General features: G+C 48.4%; 1 protein-coding gene across 3 annotated transcripts in view; it reads left to right on the forward strand.

Moving 5' to 3' along the window:
• The window catches only part of RBM6 (RNA binding motif protein 6), a 52,235-nt gene that overhangs the window by 18,055 nt on the left and 16,849 nt on the right, over nucleotides 1-17,331 (forward strand). For all 3 annotated transcript variants that reach the window (XM_084292645.1, XM_084292647.1, XM_084292646.1), the window contains exon 6: nucleotides 1,684-1,757. In XM_084292645.1, coding sequence (XP_084148771.1) covers nucleotides 1,684-1,757 — 74 coding nt within the window. The remainder of the gene's footprint in view (nucleotides 1-1,683; nucleotides 1,758-17,331) is intronic.

A 17,331-nucleotide genomic window follows, 5' to 3' on the forward strand; every position in this document is an offset into this window, starting at 1 on the left:
CAAGCAAGCCTCTTCTAAACATGAGGGGGAGAGAGAAGTGACTTTAGAGACCTGGATTTGAAGAAGGCTTTCAAACACCCTGTGAGAGCCTGTGTGCTGCTCCGCAAAGCAGCAGGGCCGTCCGCCCGGAATGCAAAGCAGTCTCCCAGCAAGGGGCAGCACTGCTCCTGGAGAGCAGCTCTCTTCTGCAGAGCAGAGGACTGCTTTTATTTTTAAAGGCTAGTTAGTGTGGCTGGAACTGCAGAGCCAGTGATTTTTATTTTTATTTTTTTGCTGCTTCTGCCATCTGAAACCCTAGCTCAAGTTCTAGCTGCCCTCTTGATGCAACAATATCAAGTGGCTTTAGTGGCATCTCGGGTGGTGTGATGCTGGTCTGCCTCTTGCACTGAGCTGAAAAGCACCTAGATTGATAAATTTCCTTCTGATGTGCTAATATTGACAGAAACAGTATGTGGGAGGGAAGTAAATTCCAATGTGAGATAGAGGAGGAGCTAGATTCAAGCTGGAGTGTTGTTCTAACAGCAAATGTGCAAAGTCAGGGGTGTGTTGTTAGAGAGAGGATGCTAGAGAGATCCCAATTAAAAAACAGTGGGGTTTGGTGATGGAATAGATTTGTTTGGACTTGTCTCTGAAGCGTGTAAGTGTGAAGATGGTAAAAATAAATAAAAAGAATCAATAAACAAACAAAAAACCACCACAAACAGCAACAAAACCAGAAAAGTTAAAACTGGTGAGTGCAGCAAGCATCATTGGGAGTGGTTTCAGAGGGAGTCGGGGGTAGTTCCAGCAGCTTGGGATGCCTGGCCTGAGGGAAGCGTGGCACGGGGAGGGTGAGGTTTGACCTCAGGTTGGTGCTCAGCTCTTGGGTTCTGGGAGCTGCCTCCAACACCAAGCATGGCTCTTAGGATGCTCTTAGCTTCTGTAGTGTTCACCTCGCTCTTTACCGTGGGATGTGAGATTTCAGTGCAGGTAACTGGAGCACAGATCAGCCGCTGACTGAGATGGCAGCCTTCCAAGAAGGAGAAAAGTAAAGGCTCTCTAGTTTCTTGCTGCTAAACTTAAGCTCCCGCGCCCTCTTATTAAACGTACAGTCATGTCTATTGGAAATAAAATACCAGAACGAGAAAGTTGGAGTTATCGCTTCCTGCTCCATTGTTCTGTTTCATGGTACAAGGGATTCGGACTTGAAAAATAAGCATATGTTGAATGGGAAATAGCAAAGGTAATGGAATTGTGATGGTTCGTTTTGAAACGTTGCCCAAATGAAAATGCTGGTCATTGGTGTAAAATACATTCACAGCAAGGTACTTTGGAATGACTTTTACCAACACTTGCTTTGGAGAACGCTGCTTCCAAGGCAGAACAAAATGTGAAACTAGTATGGAAAATCACAATGCCTTAAAAAGAAAAAAAAGTGATTATTTCTTGCCCTAAGGAAGGGTGTGCCTGTCAGTGGGTTGTGTAAGGGGAAGTGGGAACACTGCACTATTAAAATTCATGATAAACTGCACAATTAGTCATCATCCAGCTAGTCCCTGATTTCTCTCCTTTTCATTCTGGAGTATAGAGGGGGTGGTTAGAGGGTTTGTCACTGGAGAAAAAGGGAAATTGAATATTTAATGTGGCTTTCTTTATGACAAGGCACTAACATGACTCCCGTCTGTATTTAAATGCTGTCCCCAGGTTACGACTATGGCTATGTCTGCGTGGAGTTTTCACTCTTGGAAGAGGCCATCGGATGCATGGAAGCCAACCAGGTTGCTTTACACTTCGGTCAATGCTGCTAGAAGATTTAAAACAATAATAATTTTTGGTGGGGTGGTGGAAAGCCAATGAGGATTTGTTTTGCACTATTCAAAGGCAGATCTGTTCTTGTATAATACACAACGCCGCGGTTTAAACATGTTTCCGGAACCTTGCAAAAGGCTTAGAAATGCCAGTGTGAAAGAGCTGCCAGACACCGAAGGGTCTGCCCTCCTCCCAGTGCGTGGCAGCACGCTGGCTAGGTTCACAGGCTGGTAGCTGACTGAATTCCAACACAGGTTCTGGCCCTGATGCTCTTGTACTTGAAATCCAGTCGGAAAGAGCTCTGCTAGCATTAAATGTCTCCCCCGGTTGTGCGTGCACACACACACACACACACACACACACACATGTGACTGGAGGTGAGGCCTCTGGTATGCAGCTCTGAGTCAGCTGCGAGTTGCACGCTCTGCTTTGCCATCTGCCTTGTGTGTGGGAGAGGTTCTTAATGGTGCATCTCCCCCATATCTGTCTTGTCCTTTGGCAAGCTGGAGTTGCAGACACGAGGACTACCCTGTGTTCAGTTGCACCTGGTAAATCTGAAAGTTTCCAGCCCTTAAAAGTGCAAGGTGGCTTCAGTCCCTAGTGAATAAGGACCTAAGGGGAGCCTTTAATCTGACCTGATATTCAAGGCTACACTTGTTGGCTGCTGTGCTACAGCAAGATGCATAAAATGTGTCAGATAAAGCATAGATTTCCATCTTACACCACCCTGTCTGTGCCTCAGAACTGCCCGTGATGGATCACTCAGGAAAAACCACTAAGTGATCCCTATTCCTTTGATGCATCCCTTATGCCTCCTCTCTGTTGCCTTCTTCCTCCAAATTTGCCTGAGTAAGAATCCATATGAATTATCAAAAGCCTTTTTTGCCAGAATCCCATGTCTTGCTGTCACGAGAAGAGAGTCATGAGTCAGATTCAGAGCTGTGCATGTGCAAAAACGTACTTAGAGTTGAGTCTTCGCAGCTGGGGTTTCAAAGGTCCCACTAAGCACTTGCATTTGCCTCTGTTTTCAGTTTCCAAAATATTGCAACTTAGAAGAATGTTTTACAGAAGTAATTATTTTGCTGGGAAGGAGCCTGGCACATTCCCACTGGATGGGGGAGGGAGGGAGCAGAAATGAGAGAAGGCTCCAGAATTATTCATTACTTTTACCATCAGTGACAACCTTTGTTTTCCCTTCAGTGTTGCTACAGCTCCCAGTCTATTATGTAGTCACTGGGAAATACGTCATTATGTGTGGCACTCTGTTTAACCACGTGCCCCCACATATTCTCTCCCCAGTTCTGCTCACATGAAATAATCTCTCCCTATGCCAATGCCCTTCCCAAATATCTTGGGATTTGGGAATTACCCTTCCTATTTTTAAGGCCTCCTCTCCACCTTCTCATATTTGGAGCATCCCCACGTATTTGTACAGGTGTTTGGCTTGGTCAGCTCAGGTCCATTGCTGCAGCAAGGAGCCCGTAAGCGCCAGGCCCTGAGCTGAACCAAGTGCCTAAAGGTCCCCAGGACATCCCCGTACCTGTGTGCACACGAGGAGGTTCTGGCTGGCCTTCATCTGCGGCTTATGATCCCCCCAGCAGCTATAGCAGGCCGTCAGGCTGGGTAATTATATACCCTTTTTCCTTCTAATTAAACAGCAAAAAAAAATTAGTAAGTTTTGTATCTGACTTGCTGCAAGAAAGCAAGCTAACTTCTAAGTTCTCAGTAAAATCCAGGTGGAGGTTTTCAGAAAGATGCAATTCACTTGTCCTTAGACAATGGGTACCCCGTTGTAATATCTTCTGAGGTAGGGCTGTAAGATTGTTTCCTCAGGCTGAGAATTAATCTGGATTTTTACAAACTTTACGAACTGCAAAACCAAAAACCTTTGTTAGCCAGGGCTTGGATTCGTTGATAGTTGAGTTATTTTCAGCAGGTTATCAGCTCTCCCTGTCAAATGTAATCACTTGGGAGAGCATAAATAGCAAAGCGGTGTCAGCCCATGGTGACGCTCTAGCACCTCACTAGCCAGCCTGCCTCTTTCTCAGTTTTCTACTGGCTGGGAATGAATCCCTTTTACAGAGACGTCCCTTTTTTTGATGCTGTTTAATGCCTATTTAACCACCCCTGCCTAAAGAGCAGTTGTTTACCTCCCTACATCGCTGTAGTCTGTAATTACTTTTTTGTGAGATCCTTTTACTTCACTCGGCACAGAGCAGTGCTCACTTGAGGTCATTCCCAAATTTGCTCCCTACAGATTTACCAGGTCCAACTCTCCCCATGCAGTGTATGTGACTCCTGAGATCTGGGGGGAGGTTCAACTAAACGCACTGTGGTAAGGAAACACCCATCTTCTGTGCTGCCCTAATTTGGGAAGAGAGATTTATTCCACCTGTATCAATTGCCACAGCTGAAGTAACTGCAGTAACGCCCGGATAAATTGCCTTGCCTTGTTGATTGTGCTGGTGGCAATTTATTACAGCTCAAGGGGCCCATCTAGTGTACGTGAACTGTGATGGATCGCCAGCTTTGTTTGCACAGAGGTGGTGCACGACAGGTTTTGCTGAGAGAAGAGGCAGCTGCCAGCCCTCCTGCCTTTGGGCAGGCTCTTTGCCCCAGCAGGGCACGTTGGCTGTTGTCTTGCAGGCCGTGGGTGCAGCGCTCCTTTCAGGCTGGTGGGCACAGTGCCTGTGGTGGTCTTTTGGTATGAGTTGGCTGTCGAATTTGTTAGGAGTTTGACTTTAATGAGAGCTCTTTCTTCTGTTACCGATGAGCTGATTTTCCTTTGGGGAGATGCAGTTATTTGAAATGGCAAATGGGGTTTCTGTCTGCTCAGTCACACAGTTTCTCCTAAATCTTCTCCTCCTTTATTCCCGTTCTGAAGGTTGCAGAGTGGTGTGCCATTTATCTTGCATTTTTTTTACGTTCAGGCTTAGGGTTGCCTCTAGTGTAGAAGTGTTCTTGCCTGGCAGCAGCATTTTGGTTTCTTAGGAGACACCTCTGACAATTTGTTTCCTGGCTCTTGCTCCCTGTACGTATTGGGTTCCCTCTGAGCACCTGAACTCTCTCGTGTGCTCCTCCTTCACCTGTAGAAGAAACGCACGCACTGAACTTGTTCTTGGTGCACGAAAGCTGGGTGGGAAATGAAGTACCCTCACGTATTGGTGTGTGTCATAAAGGCAGCCGAAGGAGGACAAGCAGAGAGATCTTGTCTCTACTGCCTGCATATTTTGCTGTTTTCACCAAGGTGGAGCTGGTTGTTATACAAATGGAATCAGAAGATTTATTTGAAGCTTAGGAGCAAATGATTTGTCTTGACTGACTATATAGTGGTGTCTCCCAAGTCCCCTCAGGCCTCAAACTTAGCAACACTTGGCAGTGTGAATAATTCCTAGCTTTTGTTGCTAGTAACTAACATCTTCCTAAATCCTTTCCTTCTGCTGCGTAAGCAAGAGGGTGAAAACGGGAGAGCTGTAGCATGAACTTGTAAAAATACATACTTGATAAATTCCTGTAGAGATACCCAGAAGTGTGCAAGAGTGGTTGTTCCCAGACTTGCTCTTGTACCTGCCTGCACTGAGACCGGTGTGTAGCTGCTCAGGGGAGCAGCTTTCCCTGCGGTTCTGGTTCTGCTTGCTGACCACAGCAATGCCTCCGTTCCCTGCTTGTTTCTCCCAGGAGAGGGATATTTCGTGGGTGCTTGCTTTACTTGAACACATCCAGCCACTGTGAGGTTGGAAACAACAGTTGTGTGTTTCTTCTGCTCTGCATCCCCTTTTTTATCCCTTCTCTGCAGTGCTTTGCATTTGGTGTGAACAGAACAGACTTCACTGTAGCTGTTGGTGTTAAAATCCACAAGATGCTTTGACAAACTGGCAGAGCCTGGGACTTTCTGTCCTGAAAACATTTGCAGTAACCAGTCACAACTCCGTGCCTTTCCAGTTAAATACAGAAGGAGCTTGTCACTCTCCTGAGAATGCTTCAGCTCTGCTGACCTGTAGCTGCCGAGTGTGTTCTGAGACCTGCTTATGTGCTCGGTGTGAGGAACGTGTTGCAATATCTAAGAGAGAAAAAATAATTTTCCTTTTGGTAGGATGTATGGAGTTGTGAAGTCTGCGATTTTCCAGCAGAATCTGCAGAGTGCCCCCGTGCAGTGGGAGGTAACGCTCACTGCCAGTGCGTTTTCCTGAGTACCCATCAGTTACTCCCTTGGCAGTGTCACTGCACGCCTTGGTGGCTTTATCCTGCAGTTGAGTGTGGTGGTGACAGTTGTCAGTGCCCACAAATACACTAAAATCCATTTGTGTGCTAGGTTAAGGAGGCTGGGGATGGCCTTGCCTTTACCGTTTCCTCCTTGGATCACCAGCTGCCATACAGTCCTGTGCGTTTCTTGTTGTATATTTGGTGTGGGGATTTTTCTCAGATCATATCACTAGCATGCATCTTCTTTTTCCCTATTAAACCTGTCCTGCTGTCGACTGTGTGGATTTCTAGAATTATGTTTTAGAGTCTTCCACTCTGAGTTTGTGTTTGGAGAGGGGAAAAGGACTTGTGTACTTAGGCTGTGTATCTTCAGTCAACTAATGACTTAGGAAACCTGCGTGGTGTTTGATTTTCACGATCTGCTGGCCTATGGAAAGTTCTCTCTGTAGGCTACCTTGTAATCAGATGATTGGATTTCCAGGCAGCACAGCTGATTTATTTTTTTGCATGTGTCTGATTCAGTGTTTGACCTTGTCATGAGTTCACCAGGGCCTTACGTCACTGAGGCTTGACGTGTTGACTCGATCGTTTGTTCATTCCCACTCATGTCCTGCTAATAACTGCACTGAGCTGCCATTTAATTGGAATCACCAGCCTCTGAGGTCAGCGAGGAAGTCTGCAGCGTGAGGCTCCTGCTGCTGGGCAGAGGCTTGCCTGTGAGTAAGCCGTCAGCTCTGCCTGCGATGACCTGTGGCAGCGCCGTGTGTGTGGGTGTGCATGTGTGTATCCTGCAGCGGCGCTGTGATGAACGCACCGTCTGCTCCTCTGCTGGGAAAGACCGGCTTAATCTCTGTGTTACAGAGACCTCCTCTGTGCAGAGACGGGTTTCTTGTGTTGTGACATGTAACTGCCAAAAGCTCCGCTGTTGGAAATGCACCTCTGGACCTTCTTCTCTTCTGTCATCTCGACGTCTTCTGTCATCTCGCCTTTACAAGCTTGTGTGAATCCCATGAATCTTTTCTTCCTTTGGCACAGGAGGTCATAAGGGATCTTCTGCCAAAGACTTCACACGCTGTTCCTTCAGCTAGTAGCAGCTGCCCTTCACTGTGGCTTTTCTAGCCCTACCCGGATAAAAAAACCAACCTTCTTCACAGCTCTGTCCTTCTATGTCTCAGCAAGCAAACCATGCAAACCAATTTACTTCCAAATCTGTGCACATTTGACTGGAGGATTCATGAAGCTTGCATCTTCTTCCTCTACTTGTCTGATCCCAGCTTGCCATGTCCCTCTGCCTCCCTGCTCTTACTCCAAAATCCTGTCTCCTTTTTTGCTCCTTCAGCCTCCCCATGCCAGCGTGGCGAGCACTGTATGCTTTGTTGCTGCTGCTGTTGAACTGCTGCTCTGTAGCGGGGTTGTCCCAGAGGCCACCACCTGGGTGAGCTGTTTGGAGCACGTGCTGGATGCGTAAGCAGGAATTCTTCAGCATCTCTGGTTGCTGGCAGTGGTGTGTGGCCCAGCAGGGTTATCTTGGGACTCAAATATTGCTCTGTATTGCAGAATTATCTATTCTGTGCACTGAAGCTCGCTTGGGCTGCATATAAATAGGCTGTTCCAGGTAAAACATCCTTCCCTATCCTTTTCCAAAATGAAACTGTTTTCCCTCTGGCCTCTAGGCAGTTATGTTCTGGTTTTGCCTTTTTTTTTTTTTTTTTTTTTTTTTTTTTGCCAGTTGACATTAGCGAAGTTGTGTGATGATTTATCTCTGAAGTATCCCTTCTTCCTGCATAGATCTCAAGCGCCTTGCTAATCAAGTGTTTCTCTGTTGGGATAGATGTTCTAGTTAAAATGCCAGAAGCGTAAGCTGGCAGACGTTAAGGAATAACGTGATTTCCTGAAGTTTACTTAAATGGCTCGATCTAGAAGTGGTTGCCCAGATAAATGTCTGGTGCTCTCCGTTGGATTGCATGGTGTGACACCAATACTTCAGTGCCTCGCTTGCTCCTGTTGGGCACCACAAACTGCTGCACGGCATCTAAAGGTGCGTGGGGGTGGATGGTCCCTGCACTGGTGGCTCAGAAAGAGGAACCAGCTTTAGGACAGCTGGACCTTTGCGTTTTATGTGTTGGGCTTGACCAGATACGTGAAAGTTTTTGTTCTTGAATGCGAAATGCAGCACATACCACAGATAGGTCTGCTCTCTGCCTCTTCTATAAGGCCAAGTTTTTATTCTGACAGCAACACCTAGGAAATAGCCTTATTTCCATTACCGTCAACATGCAAAGCGTTGTCCTGCATGACGTAGCATCTTGCATGCTCCTCTTCTGAAATACTTTGTAGAGGAGATTTTGCCTTGAGTTAGGAAGACTTGAGGTAGTCCTTGGACGCATGTGCAGGGCACAGGTGCTGCCCTATCAGTGTAGCTGTTGGGTTCTGTCCTCCTAATGTGTTAGTGGATAATCTTGTCTCAACAAGGAAATCTTAGTCACAGATGCCAGGGATGGGTACAGAGTCATCATAAAACCAAGAGCAGTGTTCCGGGCTGCTCTGCCTCTCCGATTATATGTCTGTGACTGTGCTTATCTTCACGCCTGGTTGACTTTCTATGAAGGTATGTTGAAACTAAATATGTTCTTGTGTAAGCACTTGGAAGGTGGTTATCAGTGTAGTATCAGAGTGCTTTGAGGGATTGTGGTAAATCAGCTGTCGTACAAATAGTGCATCGCCTCAATTGCTAGCTTGTTTACTTGTTCAGACCGTGCTTTTTGTGCGAGGATGTAAAATCCTTTGATCGAGCTCCTGTTTTAAAGGTAGTAGGACCCATTGCACCAATTTGCTTTGATGCTTTTGAAGTCACCCTTTAAGTAAGGTGGTGCCTAACAGAGCTGCAGGTGCGCTACCTGAAATCCCCTCTGTGCTCTTGAAAGTGGATGATACGGCTGAGATTACTTAAAGGAAACACAGCAGCTGTGAGAGGGAAATGTCAGAATGGGTTCAGTTTACGTGCATAAAGGCATCTAAGTGAACACACGCTCACTTTCATTTCCAGAGCAGGCTCAATTGCTGTCACAGTTTTGCCATAGTGGTTCGCACAAGACGTGTCACTGTGAAGGAGATGGCAGTCCTTTTCAGCCCACTCCCAGCAATGTCAAAGGGGATGTTTTACAAGCTTTTGAGCCAGATTACAGTGCTAAGACTCCATCTGGACTATTTGGAGAAGTGGGAGCGTACCAAAATGTTGCAGTTTTTACTTGATGAGTCGTATTTGTTAACTTGGGCAGCAGAACTGTTTGTTCATGCTTTTGTGCTATCTTGGTGCTGGTTGCTTTTCCATTCCTTGGTGCGCAAGCTGTTGTTGTTGGGTTGCTGAACAGGAAGGTAAAAGGTTGAGTTTGGAGGCTTAAAAAAAAAAAAGGCAAACGACACACTTACTGTTATTGACTAGAAATGAAGTGTGATTACAGTGGAAAATGGGGGCTGGTGTGCTCAAGTGGACTATTGTGTCTGTTACCCATGAATCACAGGCAACAAGGAAACAGGTATTTAACACAGAAGGAAACATGGTATTACCCACCCATTCTCATTTAAACCACGGCGCACCTTCAAGACCCTTATTAAAGTCTTCATATCTACAAAAATCACACACACACACACACACAAAAACCACAGGAAGAAATCAGAGATCAGGAGCATTGCTGTCATTCTGGGTCTGTGCAGGACAAGACATCGTGTTAGGTGGAAGTGCACCGAGGGTCTGGTAGCCAGCAGTCCACTGTACTTCAGAAGAAAGGCACAAATTTCCTGTGCTCCTCTCTCAGTTGAGGGAGAATTCCTTCGTGCATCACGTAAGGTGACCTGTGTAACCCAGCAGGTATGAACAGGACAGCGACTGGGAGGTCCTCAGATTGTCCCCAGAGGAAGGTAATGGGGGAAAATCCCAAAGCCACTTTGCCCAGGGGAGCTGGAAGGTTCTTCCTGGCCTCTGCAGCGACAGAAGCTGTAAAGTGTAAAGAGTTCCTGCAGTGAGATGCCTGATGTGAGGTGGCATTCTGCCTGAAGGGTTGTTCTGCTGCGCTGTTGCACTGTGTGCGTGCACTGACAGCTACTGGCCGTTACACCCACGGGTCCTGCATCGCCACAACTTCATGCCACCCACACACTGCTGGTCGTGTCTTCCCTGGGATGAGCAAGCAGCTTCTGGATGCCGATTCCCCCAAAGGAAAGTGGTCTAAAATCAAGTGTGTCATGTACTGAAGTATACTTTTAATGAGGGTCAAAGCTACAAAGCTGTAAACATGAGATTAGAGTATTTAAATCTCTGAAACTTATCTTCTTTAGAACAGGAAGAGGAAAGCAGTTCTTGTTTTCATAGCCAGCAGGGGAGATCTTAGGTTTTGTGATGTACAGCCCGTATCTCAGCGGAAAATTAGCAATATTCAGATGGGTTTCATGTACCGGATTTGAGCTGGGATGAAAGTAAAAGCCCAAGCAAATATTTGCTGTACTTTTCCATCGAGGATCTCAGGAGAAGAGTTAACATGGAAAGTAATTTTAAGTCCTTGGAATCCTAAGGTGTATTTTCTTACACGTCAGATTAGGCTGAGAGGTCTCACTAAGAAGATGTCTTGTGGTGTGAAGCTGTATATTAATTATATGAGCAAGGTATTTTAATGTTTATAGCCCCAGGTTTTTGAAGGCCTGTTTGATTCTTCCCAACTTGTGATCTCACTGGAGAGCAGAGCTGGGGTGTTTGGTTGTTTTTTTCCGGCCAACGTGTTCTTCTGTGCCTGGTCCACGTGGGATTGACACTTGTCCTGTACCACTGCCTGCTTCTCTGGCTGTTGGAGTCCCTGAAGGGGTTCAAGTGGCCATATCGAGCTGTTTGTGACCATTGATGATGTCTGTGCATGCTGTTTCCCAGTCCTTTATGGATTCAACCAGGCCGGCTCACTTCTGACGCAGGAGGGAAATGTGTTCCTTTCCTTCCTCGGCAGCAAGGTTTTCATAGGATCTGTCCTGTGCACCTACCTCTCTGGCTGGAGCCCTCTCCCGACCCGCTGAGGGCAGGTAACACATCCTCAGAGCCTGAACAGCCACACAGGAGGTCATCTGCTGCCTCCTGCTCCCTGACAAGGTTAAAGCAGCACCTTCCCAAGGCAGCTCCTGAGAGCATGACTGAGAGACTGCACTTGGTCAGGTGCAGAAATCCGTGCACGTGCCTGCCTGAAGATGTGCCAGCCGCCTGCTGGCTCTACCCAAGCGTGACTGTTAAGGGTCTGGATTTAGCTGCTGGGCAGGCCACCTGCAAGTCAGTGAGGTGGTGGGAAGCACATTTGGGAGGCACAGGTAAGTGTTGCCCTGCTGGTGTGTTTCCCCAGGCAGCTGACTTGGTTCTTTTTCAGACCCTTTTAGAGTCAGCATCGGGCACTTGCTTTTACCTGGGAAATTGGGGATGTTGAGAAATGGTGTCTCCAAGACCAAACCCCTCTGTTCATCCACAGAACTGCTCCCTCTTCCCTAGATTTTGTGTCTTTTCCTTACAGCAGAGAGGATGTCCTGCAGGGAGCTTGCCTGAGCACTGGCTGCAGAGAAAGCATTGCCAGTGATGGCTCTCAGTGCTTAATTCGGGGGGGAGAAGAACATTTTGAGACACGGGGGAACCTTTCAACTGCTCTTAATGCTTTTGCGGTCATCGTGTTCTTAGCAAACATTTGCTGCTGTGCAGAACATCCTGCACTCTGTTCTCCACACGGGTCAGGCTGTGTTGGACTCGGCGTGTAACCTCGTGGCTGTGTGCTCCAGCGAAAGGACATGCTTTTGTTTGGGTGTGGGATCTCATTGAAATACGCGGGATTGTCTAGCAATAAATCTACCCTTTTCTGGCAGAGCTCCCCAGCCCGACTTTTTTCCCAGCGTGACCCTGCACTGGGATCGATCATCAGTGTTTTGGTCCTGCGCCGCAAATCTGTAATTAAGGAGCTGGGCATTTCCTCATTGTTCTCCTGGTTTCCTAATGGCCATTGCTGATTGTGAGGTGCCCCTGGGGGAAAGGCACCGGAAGGTCCTGAGGTGGGTTAGTGCACGCAGCTGCATTGTGCTAACATGTTGAAGCTTTATATTGTTTCACGGCGTTGTGGCATGGGATGACCTTTGAGGAAGAAGGTGGTCATATAACAAAATACTGAGAAATATGTCCAGGCAGCAGAGCAGCATTTTGGGGAGAGAGAGAGAGAAAATGTCTGTGCCAGGAGCAAGGGGAGTCTTTGAGGCAGCTGTTGTCCAAACACAGTCCGGGCAGTCCTCGATGAATCAGGAAGGGAATAGAGATGAGGCAGAGCCACGTGGGACCTGCCCTAGAGCCATCTATGAATAACTATACTCAATACGTTATATATTTAAATAATCTAAGTTTTGGTAGTTTAGGTATGCATTTCAAATAGAGGGTGCAACCTGATTCATGCTCTTCTGGGAACTGGAACAAGTGTTTGCTATGCATGACCTTCTTAGCTTACCCCACAACACGTCCTTAACCCTCCGTGCTTCTCCTGGTTGTGGGTCGGGAGCCCAGCCAGCGACACCAAAGCTTAGAACTTGTCCCCCTTTGAGCTATCGTCTCGGGTTTCCCCCTGGCCCTCAGCGTCCTCATCTGACCCCTTTGGACTATACAGAAGAGGCTTTTGTTTTAAAATTTCCCTTTTGTCCAGGAATCCTACAATGCTGTTCTGCAAAGGTGCCCTCTTCAGGGGAAAAGTTGGGGGTAAGAGAGGCTGGAGGTTAGAATTAGCTGTAAAAGGAGAAGTTAGGGCTTTCAGTGGCAGGTGAAAGATGCAGTCTGCTTCATTGCATCAAAGAAAACCCTCAGGTGTGTTGGAATTTTGGTAAGGGGTGACGTGCCAAAGCTACTCATATCCCCTCCCAGACAGAGCTGGTCCTGGAGCACGTGGAGTCCTGTGCACATCGCTTGTTTTCTCAAGCTGCAAGACGACGCTGTTATCCTTCCGGAGCCTGCCTGTGCCGACCGTTTTGGTGACATTCTCAGAGCAGGACTGAGTGTGCTGACAAGTGGAGCAAATGCTGTAATTAAAAGATAAGCCCTTCAAGCGTCCTGACGGGGAAGTGAATTGTAGTTCAACAATCCGAGCAAGAAAATGCAGAGAGCTAGCGTGGCCTGAGGGGCAGCGCTGTGTGTCTGCAGAGAGGGTGCCAGCGGGGGCCAGGAGTTCCACAAAGATCCTGAGACAGATGAGCACGGTGGCGTGGTTGCTATCCAGGGAATTGGAAATCACAGGAAGAAGACCAGAGATGGCTCAGCAGCGTCGATGGGACGTCTGTGGGAATAACGATGCAGACAGGCAAGCTGCTAAAGGACAAACTGCCTCGTTATTGAGGCTGAGGAAGGCTGCGTGGGAGCGAGTGGGTCTGGAAACACGTGGAGTAACGGATGGGCCCAGTGCAAGTGGGTGATGGGTTTTGTGGGAAGGGAGCCTGAAAGAGGCACAGGGTGCTGTCAGGGATGAGGGGATCCTTACAGAGCATCTTAATCAGTTCTGTATAGCTCCTACGTCTTCAGGCTCTTAGGGTTATCCTCCTAATGCCTCAGTTCTGAGGCTATGCCCTGTTAACTCGGGGTTGCTGGTGACACCTCTGGGCTGTGTGTCTAGTTTCTTCATCTCTCCGTGTCACGCTCTGTTTTCTAAATCCTTGATTGCAGATGGATCGTGGTTTGTGGGTTCGCAGCTTTTCTCCCCAGCTTTTTGCCAGAGGTAGGTAGATGCGCTGCCTGGTGCTCTGCAGGCTCCAGGCCCTTGTACAGCAGCTGCCAAGAAGCTCGGAGATAAAAACTTCAGCATATGGGAAAACTGGGATGGGAAGCCAGTTTCTGTGTGGAGATGATCTTGTTTTGAGATACATCCAGCTGGTCTCGTACCCTCCCAGGTGTCTTGCTGCTGGCCCACGGCTCCAGCCCCAGAAGCTGCCACCTCATGGGTTCCAGGAGCAGCTGGGGATGTGTAGGCCAGAAGGGCCTTTGGCGTTTGAGCCTCTCTGGTTCACGTGCAGGTGACTACCTGAAGGGAGGGAGCGTTGTGCTCTTCCTGCCAGCTTCCCCCGTCCTCTGCGCGAGACGAGAGCCGTGCCAGTTACGGGGCGAGGTGGTGTCAGCTGGGTAGCGGCGCACTTGGGGTTGTCACATTTGCATTTAGAACCCGTCCTCAGATTAGAGGGCAACCCCAAAGCAGCCTGATTTGCGGTTGCAGGTAGATAAGCCAACTTCTGCTGTCAGCCACTTGTCTCCCTGAGCTGTGCGAGGAGGGCAGGGCTGGAAAATATCCGTGGGTGGTGAGAGCTGCTCTGGAAATGCTGCTGGCCCTGGGGGCTCCCTCTGAGGCCCGAGGCTGCTGCCTTTTCCCTTGCTTCCTCAGCTATGGCCTGAGGCTCCACCACGCAGTAAAGCCTAGTCATTAATCGGTTTAAATAATTTTTAAATGATTGTTGTGCGATGGGTTTTGGATAACTGTCCTAATGGCAGTAAATATGCGTAAGAGAGCTGAATAAACATCCCCTAAGTGAGGTTAATCCTGGCATTTTAATGTGACTGCCCTGCAGCGCTGCCCGTAAGCATTCTTCTGTCATAATCTTCGTATGCAGCCTTAAATCTGTTTGCAAATGGTGTTTGCAGTTCACTTTTAGTATGTTGAACTGTGCCAGTACTTTGACTCAGCGAACTGGACAGCAGAACCCTTTAGTCCTCGTGGATCTGGGGGCTCTGAAGGTGAGCCTCGGTTAGCATTGTCTTTACCATTTAGATCATACCGATATTTTAAAAATTCTTCTGGTTTAACTGCCTTTGGTGACAAAGAGCTTGGAAAGTGCCCTAGGAACTGTGGAGTTTGGTTGCTGATGCCTCATGCCCAGCTGGCATGCGGTCTCCATGGTGCCTCTGGAAAGGTTTTACCCTCCGTGAATATCGTGGCTAAGGGATTTTCCCTTTCTCCCCCCTCTCTTAAAGTATCCCGTTCCTGCGGCTGGGGGAATTTCACATGCTAACATCCCTGCTCATCGGAGGGCTTCAGGACACTGCTCCGTGCTCGTTGCAGATAGCTTGTGTGGCTTCATGGCATCGCGCTCCAGAACCACCGGGTGGTGGGATTGCGTAGTTGGTTGGAGTCTGCTTCCAGGGATGTTTGCGTGCTGGGCCGTTGGCTCTTAGCCCAGATGATACATTTTTTTGGATAACGTTAGCTGCAATGGTTTATATTCTGTTGTACCACTTAAGCTAAAATCCAGTACTGCATCTACACCAGACCTCCAAGTAAAAAAAAAAAAATAAAATAAAATAGAATTGCATTTGAAAGACATCTAACAGCAGCATTAAACATTGATGCCAGAAATAAAGTCCTGATGCTCTGCTTTGCATTTGGGAATTCGAAAACAAAAGTAAAAGCTGCTTGTGCCCTCGAAAGCCTGGGCATTTCCACTGCCAAGAGCTCTGTGTTCTAGTGCCACAGGACTGTGCTGCCTCTTAAACCTTTCGCTGGTGAGTCAACCGCACGCTCACTGAGAGTTTTGAGGGGGAGGTTCCTCACGGGGAGGACGGGAGAGACATTTCTGTAGCATAACAATTTGGAAAGAAAAGGCCAAGCTGCTCAGAAGTACAGGATGTTGAAAATACACGAGGAGAACTAACAGGCATAGAGCAGGGGAGTCTGAGAGAGAGGGCCGAGATAAAATGTGTGGATGTGGAAGAGGCTGTTGCTGTCCGGGTGCTGCCATGGTGTGGCATAGCCTTCCTCGGGTTTGCCTTTTTTTCTCCCCTTCTTGCAGTCTTCCCTGAAATGTTCTGAAAGTCTTCCTGAATTCACTAAGATCTGCTCAGCTGAAGCTGGTGAACTGAAAATTAGAGGTTTTTATCCAAAATATCTTGCAGGGAGAAGAAGGTGGAGCTGAAACAGGATAAGGAGTGACAGGGATTAGAAGAAATAAAGATTCTGGAAATATTTGGGATGGAATCTGTTAAGAAAATGGGGGAAAGAGGAATTTAAAGTCACTGAGCTACTGACTCCTGACACTGTGTGCCCTAACTGAAGGGCTCGTTTTGGTATGTTAAGTGATCGCTGCAGCCTTGAAAATGATTATATCAAGAAGGCAGTAAGAGCGAGCTTGGAAAAGTGAGCAGGCAATCAGCAGGGCGTTAAGGAAATGAGTGAGTAATTAGCAAGTGACACCTCTGACAGTCTCTAAGAAATGAGTTTGCAGGAGAGACCAGCACCACGTGCGCTGAAAGATGATCGTCCATAAACCCAAAAAATCATCTCAGGGCCTTCTGGCAAGTTTTGTTTTCAAGTAACTGCTGGAAGGATGAAGCTGTGGGGCGCTGCCCTGCTGGAGGAAGCGTCCCCAAAGCAAGCTGTCCCTGCTGCACGGGCCCTTTGCAGGGCTGCAGCCTTGTGCTGAGCGGGGCCGGCTGCCTGCTGCTCCCCGGGGCTTCTGCAGGCTGGCAGCTCGGGCTGTGGCCATGCCTGCGAGGATGTGCACCCTGCCTTCTTCCCCCCTGTGCTCGCTGGGTCCCCGGGCAGACACGGGTGGTTCTCTGCTGCTCTCGGAGGTGCCCTGCTCAGGGCAGGGAGCATCTCCACCCCAAGTGGGCTGACCTCAGCCTTCACTTCCCTGCCTTGCTCAAGTGGGAATCGGCATCCAAACAGCTGGGTGGCAGCAAGAAATCCCCTGCAGGGCTCAGTGCGTGTAGGCCTGGCAGGAAGGAACAGCGGTGGTGTGGAAGAGCAATGCTGCGGGACGGGGAGGTGCTGCTGCCTGGCCTTGGTGCTGCCTTTGGGCCTCCAGCCTTCACCGTGTTTTTTGGAGGGGTTAAAGGGTTGTTGGCTTACCCTCACCGAGTGCTTCCCTCCCAGGAACTCCTCCCACCTGCTTTACTTATTCCCTGGCATCTCCAGCACATTTTGCACAGCAATTTTTGCATGGGTGTATTGTGACTTCTGAATAATACCCCTGGGAACTCGTTTTTTCACATTCCTGGTTTGCTCTGTGCACTCTCGTGTGACCAGGCTGCTGGCTCGGAGCTCCTGGGAAGCTTCTGACTGCCCAGGGATCCCCAAAATAGCACCTGGCACCTGTCTGCACTGGCCCGAAGAGTGGCTGCTTCCCTGAGGCTTGGGAGCCCTGGGTCTGAGTCTCATTATTGTCACCCTTCCTGTGTTGTGGTGTTGGAAAGGCAGGCAGGCAGTGCCTGCGGTGATGTGAGATGGCCCACGGTCTGTTTTTGGGGTTCGCCCCGCATCCCTTGTGCCTGGGCATGGGCTGTGTCCATGTCGGGTGAGAGCAGGGTCC

The sequence above is a fragment of the Netta rufina genome (assembly GCF_964035555.1).
Source record: "Netta rufina genome assembly, chromosome: 10".
Taxonomy (NCBI): domain Eukaryota; kingdom Metazoa; phylum Chordata; class Aves; order Anseriformes; family Anatidae; genus Netta; species Netta rufina.